The sequence below is a fragment of the Lynx rufus genome, unplaced genomic scaffold (genome assembly GCF_022079265.1).
Source record: "Lynx rufus isolate CCGP_SWC_20201006 ecotype Redwood Valley unplaced genomic scaffold, mLynRuf1.p SCAF_10, whole genome shotgun sequence".
Classification (NCBI taxonomy): Eukaryota; Metazoa; Chordata; class Mammalia; order Carnivora; family Felidae; genus Lynx; species Lynx rufus.
Genome location: NW_025814824.1, coordinates 88,394,332 through 88,409,565, shown reverse-complemented (window position 1 = coordinate 88,409,565; position 15,234 = coordinate 88,394,332). Strand labels below are relative to the sequence as shown.

Genomic DNA, 15,234 nt, shown 5'->3' with positions numbered 1-15,234 from the left:
CCTCGCCAGAGCCTCTGAGGGCAGCCGCCAAAAGCAAGGTGTGGCTCAAATCTTACGTTCCACGGGCACCTGGGTGGTTCAGTCGGTTAACGGGTAAGCGTCCGACTTCGGCTCAGGTCACGATCTCGCGGCTCGTGGGTTCGAGCCCCGCGTCGGGCTCTGTGCTGACGGCTCGGAGCCTGGAGCCTGTTTCGGATTCTGTGTCTCCCTCTCTCTCTCTCCGCCCCTCCCCTGCTTGTGCTCTGTCTCTGTCTCTCAAAAAAATAAACATTAAAAAAACCAAATCTTACTTTCCAGCTCAGCTATTTCCACAAGGTCTGCATTCTGCGTCATCATTTATAAATAGTTATTTTACCCTAAAAATAAAGTCATAAAATATATCAATTTCTATATAAGTTAAATAACTCCCCCTCCCCCCACCAACTGTGAAAACTGCAGGAAGATGTACTTTGTCTCGTGCGGAACGTCTCCATTTGTTAGCATTTACCGCGAACCCACCCGCACTAAATACCTGGCAGGCATTAAACACAAGCGGTGCCCGAACGACGCCGCCCGACGAGGACTTCGTACCCCCCTTCTACAGATCAGGAGACTGAGGCACAAACAGCTGAAGCCACCTGCCCAAGGACCAAAGTCAGTCTGCAGGGAGGCTGGGACCAGAAGCAGGGTCCGCGTGACTCCCCGAACTTGCCGGAGGAAGTACAGCTTTGCAAACGTCCCACAAATGCCTTCGGGGGGTCCCCTTCTTCACTTCCCGCCTGACTCCTGAACTGCATCATCTGGTGCTCCTCAAAAGAGGCCCCGAGTCCTCGGCTTCTCTGACTCCCCACCCGGGCTGGGAAGCAAAGGTCCTCGAAATCTGCTGATCTATTAACAGCTCGCTTTGGCTGAGCAATCCAGACCAAGGCCCGCTCGCAGCCTCCAACCCCCAGCTCCCCCGCGTTCCAGCCGGGCGACCTCAGACACGTCAGTTAACCTCTCTGAGCGTCGGTTTCCTCGTCAGGAGACCCGGGATCTCTGAATCTCCCACGGGAGTCGGTCCTGAAGGAGGTGAACCACACGCCTTCTTCTGCTTCCTTCGAGGCCTCGGGGAAAGGTCGGCGGACGGGATCTTCTCAGGACTCCCCGTGGAGGACCAAACTAAGTACTTAGGGACTCAGTTCGGCCCAACTCCACTAACCTCTTCCAAGCACTTGCTGAGACCGGAGGCTGCGGGAGGCACCGGGGTGCTCGGTCGGCAGGAGGGGTCTTTTTCTGCGATGTATCCTTCTCTTTTTTGTTGTTTTTAATGTTTATGTATTTATTTTGAGGCGGGGAGGGGCAGAGAGAGGGAGACAGAGAATCCCAAGCAGGCTCCGTGGAGCCCGACGTGGGGCTCGATCCCACGAACCGCGAGACCGTGACCTGAACCGAAACTAAAGAGTCGGATGCTGAACCGGCCGAGCCACCCCCAGGCGCCCCTGAGTGAAATCATTCGTTAGCCCCTCTGTGACCTTGGGAAACGGAATTCACCCCTCTGGGCCTCAGTGTCCTCGTCTGTAAAACGGGGGGCGATGCTGGCAACGATACCGTCCTAACGGGGTAGTTAGAAAGAACAAATGGGATTATTTTCCCCCCTTCACGCATTCGATAACGAATTGCTGAGCAGCGTATGGGCCAGGCCCTGAGCTGGAACACGGCACTGGCCCCCAGACACAGGTCCTTGTCCCGCGAGTCTCCGATGTAACGGGAGAGACAGACCTAAAGCACACGACAGCACAGCCGTCTAATGATCTGTGTAAACTGGGAGCCCAACCCAGCTGGGGGGGGGGAGGGGGCGGGCTGAGAGACCCAGGGAAGGTGACAGCCCCCCCCAACCCCCCCTCACATACCAGGTCGCTGAAGGCAGCACTGGCAGGGATACTGAGACTAAGCAGGGGCTGTACCGGGAATGGGAACCAGGCACCCTGGGGTCAGCAGCGCTGCGCGCTCTGGCTCTGGCCCTTTAAGAACCAAGGGCTGGGGTGCCTGGGTGGCTCAGTTAGGCGGTTAAGGTTGAGGGTCTGACTCTCGATTTCGGCTCAGGTCATGATCTCACGCTCATGGGATCGAGCCCCAGCGGGGAGCCTGCTTCAGACACTCACCCTCTGCCCCTTCCCAGTTTGCGCTCAAAAAATAACAATAAAAAGAAAAAAACTAGGGGCTCAGTCCGTTGAGCGTCCGGCTTCGGCTCCGGTCGTGATCTGGCGGTCTGTGAGTTCGAGCCCCGCGTCGGGCTCTGTGCTGACGGCTCAGAGCCTGGAGCCTGCTTCGGATTCTGTGTCTCCCTCTCTCTCTGCCCCTCCCCTGCTCATGCTCTGTCTCTGTCTCAAAAATAAATAAGATATTAAAAAAAAAAAAAACAATAAAATAAAAGAACCGAGGGCAGAGGTTGACCCTGACGGGCCCTCCTCACAGAAGTGACCCACCCCGGTCCTTCTCCTGGTCCCAGGCAGGAGGAGGACCCCAGCACTGGGACTCCAAGCAGTCATGGGGCACAGAGAAGCATAGCCACACATCTGTCGGCCTGGCCAGAACCCACCGGAGGCCAGACGGGCGCCCACCTCCCCAGGCGTGCCTGGGGCCTCGCGTGGCTCACCTCGTTCCCCAGACCGGCCCCCAGCAGCGCTCCCCCCAGGTGGGGTCGGCCCCCCTCCACAGGGCTAACCAGGCAGGCCTCTGCCCTCCCACCTACCTCCCCCCCACTCTGGCCCCTACACCTTCCCTAGCCCCTCAGAGCTGCCATACCCAGATGCCTCCAGACCTGGAACACGCCGCTCCTTCTGCCCGAAACACTCTCGACACCCCCCCCATAAACCAATCCCCCCAAGACCTCTTTGTGCCTTCTCCACTTCTCCCTCAGGTAGGGCCACCAAATTTAGCATATAAAAATATAGCATGCCTGGTTAAAATTAGATTTCAGGTGAACAACGAGCAACTGTTTAGGATGGCTGGCAACCCTATCCCCAGGGTTCAACTGAAACATCACCTCTTCCAGGAAGCCCTCCCAGATGCCCCTCCCCACGCCACCCCAGACCTGGTAGCCTCCCATAGCATTGCAGAATGTCCTGTCTTGACGCTTATCCTAGCCTCGTGTTTCTCCGGCCGGCTCCGAATGCCGGAAGACCAGAAATCCATCCATCCATCCAACTGCCCTGCGTCCTGGCGCCCCCAGGACCTGGCATGAGACAGCAGATCCGCAGAGGTGTTCTGCCTCTGAAGCGAAGGGTGGCAAGGTGGCCCGGGGATACCCTTGGCCAAACTCGCCCCGCACGGGCACCCAGGCCCCCCAGCCGCTCCCTCCCAGCTGGCTGGGTCTCCTTCTCCTGAGATGCGCCCAGAACACTTCTCACGACCGCCCCCGGCTCCCACAGAGCCAGGGCCAAGGAAACACAAAGCCAGGTAAGGGCGGCTCGTAGGCCCCTCTTCTGTATTTTGACGGCTGCTGTTAGTTTTAATTAAGATCGTGTTGCGCTCCGGCCCAGCAAGGGCGTCCTCATGTCTGGAAATAACTGCCTCCCCATGGGGCCGTGGGGGCTACTGAGCCACGGACGGGAGGGAGGCAGGACCCTGGGGGCCGCGGGGGCAGAGGCCCAGGCAGCACGGGCTTTGAGCTCTGTCGAGCCTCGTCTGCCCAGCACACACACCATGTATTTTTGAACAGAAGGGAAGCATTCGCTTTTTCCCCCACAGTGCCAAAAATAGCCCCATCTCCTGCCTTTGAACAGGAATCTCTCGGTTCCTAACAAAGAGACAGGAGTGGGGGGGGGGGTTGCTGAAAGGAGCGGCCCAGTGGGCCAGCTGGACCCCTTCCTCGTCTCCCGGCCCCAGAAGGAGAGGGGGGCCCAGGTCCTCGCCAGGCCTGCCTTCTCAGGGCCCCCACCCCCCAGACAGGGTCAGCACCCCCAGCCCCAGCCCAGGAGGTCGGAGGGGGCCACACAGGAACAGAGGGTGAAGACCCGATGGGGGGACAAGCAGCTCCGTTCACTTGTTAGCTTGTGCGTTTTCCTATTTGTTCATTTCTTCTAACAGTTACGCACCGGGCTCCTTTCTTTCCGGGAGCCGGGGGGGGGGGGCGGCGGCGGACAGTGGTGACCCCCACGACCATACGAGTCCGTGCTCAAGGTGCTCATTGCTGAGTGAGAAGGGGCCGAGCTGAAGGTGCCCCCGCCACCCAATCTGGGGAGGCCACTGGCCAGTCTCTGGGCACCTGCCGTAAAGGGGCCGCTGGGTGCTGGCACGCGCAGAGGGTGAACCAGAGGGGAGGGGAGGGTGAAAAGCACCTCGGAGCGACCCCTCGCCTGGGGCACGGACCCTCATTCAGCCTGGCAGCGAGCCTACAAGAGGCATCTCCCATCCCCTGAGGCCGCCGGGGCTCAGAGGAAGGGGTATAGGGACTTGGGACCAGCCAGGCCCCTTTGCCAGTATTTTCATACTCGTTCGGGCCACAATCCTGGGAAGTGGGACTGTCATCATCTGCCCATTTCACAGGTGAAGTAAGGAGGCTCGAGGGAACGAGCTTGGCCGAGGGTCCCAGAGCTCACGAGAGGAGCCGGGGTTCGCCCGCAGGCCCGGCAGGACTCTGCCCGGGAGCGCCTGACGCCCCACTGCGCACAAGCCATCCCAGCTCCCGTCGTCCTCCCCCACCACCCCCCTACCCCCACCCCTCCCACCCCTGCTCCGCAGAAGAAAAAGCGGAGTCAGGAGTCGGGGCTGGGAGGTGGAGAAGGAGGGATGGGAAGTGAACGCGGCTCTGGGGGCCGCCAGAGCCAGGGCCCTTTCTGGTTCCCGCAGAAGCTTCATCGTTTAAAAAAAAAAAAAAGAAAAGAGGCCACCTTCTGTCCCCAAAAGGCCAGAGCAGTAGGGAAGCCGGGGGAGGCTGGAGAGAGAGAAAGAGAGAGAGAGAGAGAGAGAGAGGCGCACTCTAAGCCCACTTCCTAGCTGAAAACCCAAGCCTGAAATAAAAAAAGCAGAGTGCTATTTCTGCTTTGGGTTAAACATTCCTCAAAGCCACATTCCTCCCGCCCTCCTCCTTCCCCCCTGCCAGGGAATCCAGAGCACGGTGGCCTGGTGGCCTGGACGCCCCGCCAGCTTCCCGGTGCCACCGCATGAGACCAGCAGTGCCACAGCCACTAGCTGCCCTGCACCCCTTTCTGGGCACCCCCAACCTGGGGAGTACCGCCCCCTAGGTGGCCCCGTCAGGATACCCTTGGGCTAAGAAAAGGTGACATCCAGGGGCATCCGGGTGGCTCAGTGGGTCAAGCATCCGACTTCAGCTCAGGTCACGATCTCGCGGTCCGTGGGTTCGAGCCCCGCGTCGGGCTCTGTGCTGACGGCTCGGAGCCTGGAGCCTGCTTCGGATTCTGTGTCTCCCTCTCTCTCTCTGCCCCTCCCCCGGATGCACTCTGTCTCTCAAAAATGGAATAAACATTTTAAAAGATTAAAAGAAAAAAAAAAGAAAAGGTGACATCCCATCACAGACAGCAGGACAGTGGAGAAATGGAGACCCTGAGGGGGTAGCCAAAAGCCACAGCAAGTCTGGCTGGAACCAGGACCCCAGACCCCGACTCCCTTGGAGGTTCCCCGGGCCTCGTCTGATTGTGGGTCGGGAGCACAGTCAGGTCCCACCCTGGCCGGGGGACGACCGAAACAAAGCAACACACGGAAGGGAAGCCCAAAGCCTTACGCGGAGGTGTTCACAGGCCTGCCCTGTGCGTGGCTCCAGGCTGGGCACTGCACAAAAACAAATCCACCGCACGTTGTCCCAACCTTCAAGGAGCTTACCAGACCTCTGGCCTCTGAGGTCCCCTCTGTTGCCATGTCCCCGAGCCTCACACTGCACCTGTGGTCTCCTCCTTTGTCCAACAGACCTTTCTCGAGGTACCCAGCCCACACCAGGCACTGGCAGGTCAGGACAGCTGGGGGCGCTCCAGGGGTACCACTGGTCTCCACAGCCGGCCGTATCCTTGGGCGGCCTCTTGCTTCCCGGCCCCAGCCTGCAGGCTCCCCGGGAGCAGGGATGGGGCCAACACCGCACCAGGGGACACACTGCTCCTGAGCTCACGGGCCGGGAGGACTCCGTCAGGCGAGCACAGCGCTGGGCACCTAGTGAGCACCAGAGCCTCCGCTGGGATGGGCAGAGGCTGAGAGAGAGGCCCGACTCCCAGAGGCAGCCAAGGCTGAGGCTGCCCCAAATCCCTCGCAGGACGCGAAACAGGCTACGGAACCAGAAGGATCCCACCCGCTGTCCAAGCTCACATCCGGCCCGGGAATCTGGGATGCCCGGCCAGCATCTGATGTCCAACAGCTGCTTGAATGCCTCCAGTGCTGGGGTGTTCGCCACCCTCCTCAGCAGCTCCAAGGTCATAAGGCTCACAGAGACCGTGGGAGGCAGGCACGTGGTGGGGGGCATTGTTTTGTCAGACAAAGAGCCGAGCCTGAGCCCCAGTTTGGCCACTGGCCGGCGGGGAGGCCCTGGGCATGTCTCTGAATCTGCCCGGGCCTCTCTTTCTTCACCTGTAAAGTGGGCACAACAGTCCCTCCTCCTCGGGTCGCGGTGACACCACAGCGGGGATAAATCTGTACTCGGGATTCAGGGCACCGCATGCTCCCTTGGTAAACGGGGGATGTCACCTTTGTTATTCTTCTCACGTCCCCCCCCCCCCACTGCCCCAGGACAGATGGGCCCCCACAGACCACGGTGGTGAGGGCAGAAGGAGGCCGAGAAGGGACAGCCAGGTCGCCGGGTCCCAGGGCCGGCAACTGCGCAATCAGCTTGTGACTCAGGCTCCCAGGCTGCCCCCCCCCCCCCCCGCCCACCGCCGGCGCACATCCACATCTACGACCTGCACGGAGCTGCCCTCACGCACACCGGCATGCACACGCGCGTGCCCAGACGAGCCGGCCCGCCCACTCCTGACACGCGCCGCGACCCCCGTCACTCACACCCAGAGCACGCCCACGGGGACCGGGGCTGGCGCATGTGATCCCAGCCCCCGCCCCGCCACACACCCACGCCAGGCGCCCACGCTTGCTCACGATCGCCCGCACACGCGGCCACGGCAGCTTCGCGGCACCCCCGCCCACGAGGGCCCGCACTCGGCCCGGGATCAAGGGCCACCTGCCTCACGGCAGACGGGTGGCCTGGGGCCAACCCCGATCCCCTGTGAGCCTCGGTTTCTCATCTGTAAGCGAGGACCCCCTCCCTCCCGCCCCAGAGACTCCTGGGAGGAACTGGTGATGGGCACATGGGAGCCCTGAGCACCCCCCCCCCACTCACACGAACCTACTGCAGAGACGGCCGCTGATCCTCGTGCGTTGTTGATTACGGGTCCTCCCCCCTCGCTGATGAGCCACCAAATTCACGCCTCCGCTATTCCTAACCTCACCCACAGCGGACCCAACCCGCAGATGGGAAAACCAAGGCACGAGAAACTAAGAATTGTGCCTGTGGCCGCGACAGCGCGTTCTCCCAGGGAGACACCAGAGGCAGACACGGGGCGCGCTCCGTCCCCGGGGGTCCCCGTGTAGCCGCCCCACAGCAGTCTCGCCAGCCGGCAATGTGAACATTGCACAGAAGGGGAAACTGAGTCCTAGGGGGCGCTGGTGACTCCACAGTCACTGTCCAGGCTGCGAGGGTTCTGGGACTGGAGCCCAGGCAGGTGTCTCTCCGGCCCTCCAAGGCCACGTCCATGCAAGGGATCGAAAGGCCAGCGTCTCCGAGCAGGCCTTCCCTCCCCGACTCAGAATGATCCTGCCACCAGCCAGCGAGGCCAAATCCAGAGGCCCTCCTATTGGCCACTCCCTCCCAATTTAGCAGAGGGCTTGTGACCGCCCAGGGGAGGGGCCGAGGACCGCGGTCCCCTGACACCAACAGCTATGCGGCCTCTTTCCTGTGACAGTATTTACTGAGCACTTACTACATGCCGCTCCCTGTGTCCTCCTGCTGGGAAGAAGCCTGCGGTCCATCCCCGTGTCACACACCAGACGCACACCCAGAACTCAGAGGGGTCAGGGGCTGGACGGCCACGGCCACAAGACAGCAAGCTGGCCCACAAGCCCTGAACACGCTGCTGTCCTGCCCTCAGCCGGGAATCTGACCCCGATTTCAAGCTACCTGGAAACTTGGCACATTAATTTATGAGGTTCTGTGCCCTGGTAAATAGACCACACCCAGGACGTGCGAAGCATTTCATCTCACGATGCCAGTAAAAAGGATGCTCTTTTTAATGGATGCCGGTTTTCTCCTTACCCGAGAGTAAGAGATATTTGGGACAAGACGAACCATCTCAGAAAAAAGCAAGACCTCACCATCTCAACCCCAACAGCCACCCCATCATGGTACAGTGGGAGGCGCCCCCAACGAGAGCCAGCCGTCCTGGGTTTCTGCCTGGTATTTGCCACACGACCTTGGGAAAGACACCTCGCCTCTCTGAGACTAGGGTTTTCCATTTGTAAAAAAAAAAGAGCACTGGACTACATGACCCCAAAGTGCCCTCTCGCTCAGAGATTCTAGAATTCTATCGAACGGTAATCAAGGGCGCCTCGGGGGCTCCGTGGCTTAAGCGCCCGACTTGGGCTCGGGTCACGATCTTACGGTTTGTGAGTTCGAGCCCCGCGTCGGGCTCTGCGCGGTCAGCACGGAGCCTGCTTCGGATCCTCTGTCCCCCTCTTTCTCTCTGCCCCTCCCCTAATCAAGGGAATGAACACTGAAACAGCGAGCCACTCTTTTCTTCCCCCACAAAATCAGCAATCATCCGAAAAGCAGCAAGACTCAGTGCTGGCAAGAATGCGAGCGAACCGGCACCCTCTCGTCCATGTTTCCTGCAAATGTAAATGGGAACATACTCTCCGGAGAGTGATTTAACAATTTTTCCATCAGAAGCCTTGTGAGATGTCCCCAGGCTTTAATGCCACAGCTTCATTCTGGGGCATTAACTTCAGGAAGAGTTGGTGCAAAATTTATTGCAAAGCTGTTCTTACAAAGATTTAGTACAAGAGTGTTCATCACAGCACTGTTGATATTGGCAAAAGGAGGGAAGGAAGGGAAGAAGGGAGGGAGGGAGGGAGGAAGGAAGGAAGGAAGGGAGGGAGGGAGGAAGGAAGGAAGCAACCTAACTGTCCAATGGCCGGGGATCAAATGAAATGTTGCATTCACATGGAACACCACTAAAAAATAATGTTTTCAGGGGGGCGCCTGGGTGGCTCACTCGGTTAAGCCTCTGACTTCAGCCCAGGTCACGATCTCACGGTTCATGAGTTCGAGCCCCGCGTCGGGCTCTGTGCTGACGGCTCGGAGCCTGGAGCCTGCTTCGGATTCTGTGTCTCCCTCTCTCTCTGCCCCTCCCCCGGCTGCACTCCGTTTCTCTCTCTCGCACAAATGAATAAACGTTAAGAAACTTAAAGAAAAAAAAAAAGAAAGTGCCAGAACAGGTGTGAGGAGGCGGCCTGGGCTCTGGCAAGTCCCGTCCTTCCCTGGCTTCTTCTGCTTCTCTCTGCACAACAAGGGGGCAGGCTGCAGACCCCCCACTCGGCGTGTCCTGTTCTAGAAGACAGAGGACACGTATCCCAGGACCAAGTGCCACCAGAAGTTTCAAGGGTCCCCTCAGAAGCAGGTACCGGGCTAAACCCTTCACATGGCCGTGGATCCAACTCTGGGGCCTCTGTGACGCCCATCTTCCCCGGGAGGAAAGGAAAACTCTGGGAGAAAGCTTGCAGGAGACAGGAGCTAGAACACCCGCACGTCTGGTCCCAGAGGCCTTCTACCCCCACCCCCCACCCCCGCCCCGAGACCCTGCCGTTGAACAACCCCCTTTCGCTTTCTGGCCCACGCTCTGGACCTCAAAGCACCCTCCCATTTGGACCCATGGAGTCACGTGAGCAGGTATCACAGACGAGCCTTGCCCAAGGTCACAGAGCCCGACTGAGGCCCCAGCTCCATTCTCCAGGATGCTGAGTTCTTTCCTAACAGCGGACTTGGCGTTTCTTGCCCAGATGCCCACCTTGGCATAAAGACTCCGATCTCAATTGTGGCTGCCGCTGTGTCTCACCCTCGGGACAGAGAGGGAGCCAGGCTCCTCGGTCTTCCCCCCTTGTACCCAGGACGCGTAGGGATCACAGAAGCCGCCTTCCTCCCTCTGGGCCCTCCCTCTCCTGGGTGGCTTATTCCTAGCCTGGCCGTGGGGCCCTTCACGCCCCAACCCCCTTATGTGTCCCAAACTGGGTACCAGATACCGCCCCCCGCCCACGGCGATGTCTTGCCCCCTCTGGCTGAGCGGCACTGAGTGGGGGGCGTGATCACCAGAGAATATTCCTCATCTTACGCGAAGGGACGCTTCCCAAAGCCAAAGGGTCATGGTGACACCCAGCATCACCCCAGGCTCCTGACCGTGAACGAGGGTCCCCTTCTCCGCCCCAGGTGGCAGAGGCTTTAGCCGCCGGCTCCCCGGACCTCCCATTTGGAGGCCCCTCCCCTCCACAAGCTGCCGCGTGTCGGGCACCATTCTGGGCATCAGGGAAAAGGCTGCAGAGACTCAAGGTTGGCAAGCAAGGTCAAGGCAGAGCCTGGGCTGACCGAGAGCGACAAGGAGCAGGTGACCTCCTCTGGGCCCTGGGCAGAGGGTCCCAGGGGAGGGCCTCCCCTGGGGAGGATAAGGGAGGCAGGGTGGAGGGGTCTGCCTCTTGGGGCTGCCTGGCTGGGGCCCAGAAGCCTTTAAACCAATGCATCTCAGACCACAACAAACGCCTCGAGCCCCGTAAGCCTGGCGTTTGGGGCCATCTGGCTGGTTTCCATCCGAAGGCAAGAACCACATCTCTGTGGTTCCCCACATTTCAGCGTCTGCGCCCGGCACGGAGCGAGCGCTCAGGGGACGGCAGGTCCGGGCAGACCGAGAATTAACAAGCGGGGGAGACCACTGCAGGTAGAACAGGAAGCTGCTGAAATTCGGGAGAACCAAAGACCCCCCCCCTTCCTCTCCATGCCTCCTGTGTGTTAGACACCAAGTCCAGGGCCGAGGGAGGATGCCTCTGGGGAGAGACGAACTTTGCCCGCAAGATACCTTTAAGCCCAATTCAAGACGAAGTTGAATTGTGTAGTCAAAACCTCAGTAATGGCGGCTCCCGGGCCTCCTTGACAGCTGCTGTCGTGCATTCAGGAGGACCCTTTATGCCACAGGCCGCGAGTTAGGCTCTAAGGGAATTGTCCTGTTGCCGACTTCCATCCCCTGGGGAGCCAGGAGCCATGACATACCCATTTGGCAGACGAGGCAAGCGAGGTGCGGTTCGGAGAGGGGCCGGCCTGTGCCACAGCCCCCACCGACGAGCCGAAGAAAGTGGGCCAGACCTCAAAGAAACCGGGCTGCCGGCTGACTGCTGCTCTGGGCAGGGGGGCCCCCACCAGTGTCGAAGCCCCTCCTGCTGCTTCTGGATACGCGCCGTGCCAGGAAGGGTGAGGACTGGGTCATGGAGCAGGATGATTTACAAAATCTTATCTGCAGAGGCGGAAAAAACCTCTGCAGTGTTCAGCCTGAAAGACGGAGGGTTTTAGCTAGGCTGAATCCAGATGTGTTCGTAGACTTTCTCGGACTTCCTCACACACACACACACACACACACACACACACACACACACACGGACCACCAGGACAGTCCTTCCCAGGGAGCAGGAGAATGACCACCAAGGGCGACAGCCAGCAATGACTCAGGTGCGAACATCTGGGCTCCCCTCCGGGCGCTGCGGCCAGCTGCGGTATCCCGAGGTGGCCTAGGACACCGGGCGATGCTTACGCATGCCAGGACCCCCAGAACCAGTACCGGGCTCCAACTGGGGGTTCCTGGGAACCCAGATCCTCATGACAAACACCCGTCAGGATGCAAGGCCCTGGACCCAGCCCAGACCTTAAGCACGAGAACTCAGAGCGAAGCTACCGGGCACTTGGTATTTAACGGGCTCTCCAGGAGACTCTGACATTTGACGGCCCTTGCGAAGTGCTCCTCTCTTGACCTCACACATAGAACCCTCCCTCCTCCCCCCCCCCCCGGAACAAAGAGCAGATGACTCCAGTCCCCATCAGAAGGAAGTCCATCTAGGGCCTTAGAACAAGCTGGAGGCCTTCTCTGCTCTTCCTGCTGGGAGGCTTTTCATCAGCAAATATCTGTGGACCTACTAAGTGCCAGCACACCCAAGCATCGGCGAGCGAGACGGACAGGAGGCAAATGAACCCACCGCCACCTCCCCCAGCCCACGCCTAATAAGGGCTCTACCGAGGAAAGGACTCCGCTCGCTCTCTCCGATCAAAACTGTTCCACGTCTCCAAAGGCCTTTAAAAATAGCCCAGGCCAGCCCAGCAGCACCAGACCCCTTCCTAACAGAGCCTTGTTGACTCAACTTCTCCCAAAGTTGACGGATGTCAACCCCCAGGGAGGGGGGGGGGTGGACAAAATGACCGCCCCACGCCCCTTCCCACCCACAATCCACCATCACTGCCGGATGGCGGCCACCGGGCAGGGACACACAGAAGCAGACCCCCTCCGGACTTCTCGGCCTGAGCTGTGAGGTCTTTTAAGGGGCAGAACTTTGGAGACAGACTGGACTTTGAAAGTCCTGCCGCCACCCGCGGTCGCGGGCGGATCCCGGGCACGTGACTTCACCCCTGGGAGCCTTAGTTTCCTTATCGGTAAATGAGGTTGGTAACAGTGCCCACCGTGTGTAGGGCGGTTGACGATCCTATGAGCTGGTGACGCAAAGAGGCTGGCATGTCACATGCTCCAAAGCGGGCAACCTGGCTTCATTCAGCTCGCAGGCGGCTCTCAGGCTCCACCATGACGGGAACGCCCCGGTGCAACCCAAGCCCACCACTCCTGGCACAGCCTGTGGTGCCCTCTGCCTCCCCGGGCACAGGAACCTGGGAAGCCCCACCTGCCGCCTGCCTGTGGACAGCTGCGGCCCACACCTGCACAGGGCCTGAGGGAAGGCCCAGCGAATGTCACAGAACAGTAGCCAAACTGGAAAGCACCCCCCCCCCAGACACACACACCCCAGGAAAGAGGGTAAGAGAAGTAAGGGACTGAGTCTCGGTCCCCAGAGCCTCTACGCTTCAAGGAGAAGCTACTGGGATGTGAGCTCTTCGCTGGAGAATTCCACCGGGGAAGGACCAGTGCCTCTCAACGGACTAGCACCCACTCAGGAGAGCCCCCTTTGTTCCCAGCTCACGGGGGCGAGGGGCATGGAGCTGAACCGTGGGCTCGGCCAGACCTGCAAACGTGCCCAGAAGACCAATGGAGGGGGGAGGGGGGCAGAGGTTGTGCAATGCACCACAGAAGCTGCCTCCCCGGCCTCCGTCAACGCAGGAGGCTGGCAGTCAATCTGCTGCCTCCCGGAAGAGTGCAGAGGGGCTAGACCCTCGCTGCTGCCCAGGTGCCCGCTCCGAATTGCAACCCATAGCCAGGGCCAGGGCCCCCTTCTGAGTCAGACACCCAGGCAGAAGCCCTTCCAGACCATGTATGGGTTCTTCTCCCCGTCCCCAAAATGAAAGACCAAGCGGTCAGGACCCAGCGCCATTAACCCCTGGCAAGCTGGGGTGTCCCGCCCCCCCCCCCCGGGGGGGAAAGGCTGCAGAGAAGGGACAGGTCTGTCATGGAGACACCGAAGATCCGAGGGTACAGGACACTTGTGAAGTTGGGCCAAGTGGAGAGACACGGAGACAGCTCTAGAGAAGTCCGAAATCGGCAGACAGGGGGGTCCCAGGGATGCCCCGAATGCTTACCTGTGGAGATCGCCCAGATCACCCACCCTCCCCCCGCCCCGCCACTCCCCCCGCTGTATAAACCCATTTTCCGGTGTGGCAGACGAGGGATAAAAAGGTGGGGGGGGGGGAGGGAGGTGGGATCAGGGCCAGGGGAGAATTCACCCCGTAAAGCCTGCAGCCCACAGGGCACCCAGGACCCCGCGCCGCCGCCTGGAGCTCTCTGACAAGCCTCGCCCCCCCCTCCCACCCCAACACACACGATCCGGGCCAGGGAGGGGGCGACAGGCCAACCTCGCAGCAGCGGCGGCGGCGGCGGCGGCGGCAACGGCAGCGGCATCGTGATGCATGAATCACCCACCCCGCTGCGCCCGTGCCAGTCCGAGCCACCGCGCAACCGGGAGCCCCCTCCCCGACCACCGCCCCTCGCCCGGGCACACCCCGGCTCTTCGGGACAGCTCTGCAGACAGGGGGGGCGGCGGGTGGGCTGGAGCCGGCCCTCCCGGCCCGGGGGTGGCCCCGCGCGCGCGGCCAGGCGGCACCGGTCCCGGGCGCGGGGGGGGGGGGGCGAAGGGGGGGAGGGGTGCCCTAGAACAATAGGGCCAGGTGTGGGGCCGGGGGGCGCGGCCGGGGGCTGCGGAGGGGCGCGCGCCGAGGCCGGGCGGGGAGTGGCCGGGAGGGGGGAGGGGTGCGGCGGGCGCGCCCGGGGGAGGGCCGAGGGGGTCCGGGGAGAGGTCGGGGGGAGGGGGCCGCGCGCGGGGGGAGGGGCGCCAGCGGGCGGAGGCGGAGCGCGGGGCGGGGGTCCGAGCGCGCGCACTCACAGTAGGTCTTCCTGGTCAGCTCCTCCACAACTTCGGGCTTCAACTTGCTGTTGGATTTCCCCATCCTCGGCGGCCGCGGCCCCCCGCCCCCCGGCCGGACCCCGTCGGGGCGCCCGGCGGGAGCGGCTCGGCCGGCGCGGGCCGGGGCGGGCGGCGGGCGGGGCGCGCGGAGGGCCGGGGCCGGGGCCGCGCCTTTGTCTGCGCCGGGCCCGCGTGGGCCCGGGCGCGGGGGCTCCGGCGCGCGGCGCGGCGCGGCTGGCGGCGCCTCGGCCCCCACCCCCCCCTGGGTGCGGCGCGGGGCCGGGGGCGCGGGGCGGGCCGCTCGCAGGCCCGGGCCGTCCGGCCGCCGCCCTCTCCGGGCGCCGCGGCGCGGAGCTGCGCTGGGCTGGGCGCCGACGCGGGCCGCGGGGTGGCCGCGGTCGTCCCTGGTTACTGGGCTCCGCGGCACATGCTCGCTGCTGCGCTCCCTCTCGCCGCCGCCCCTGCGCTCCCCGCCTCCCGCCTCCCGCTCGCACCGGCGCGCCAGGGGTGGACCCGGAGCCGCCACTCAGCGCCCGGCGCCACCTCCCGCCCCGCACCCGCCCGGCCGGGCCTGCGCCCGCGGAACGGCGGCCCCGCGGCCACGGAGGCGGCCGGCGGCCGGGGCGCCCCCCA

General features: G+C 62.1%; 1 protein-coding gene across 1 annotated transcript in view; it reads right to left on the bottom strand.

The window, feature by feature from the left end:
• NCS1 (neuronal calcium sensor 1) overlaps nt 1-14,644 on the bottom strand; it is a 41,398-nt gene extending 26,754 nt beyond the window's left edge. Inside the window, exon 1 of the mRNA XM_047100261.1 lies at nt 14,581-14,644. Coding sequence (XP_046956217.1) covers nt 14,581-14,644 — 64 coding nt within the window. The remainder of the gene's footprint in view (nt 1-14,580) is intronic.
• Nucleotides 14,645-15,234: the final 590 nt, after the last annotated feature.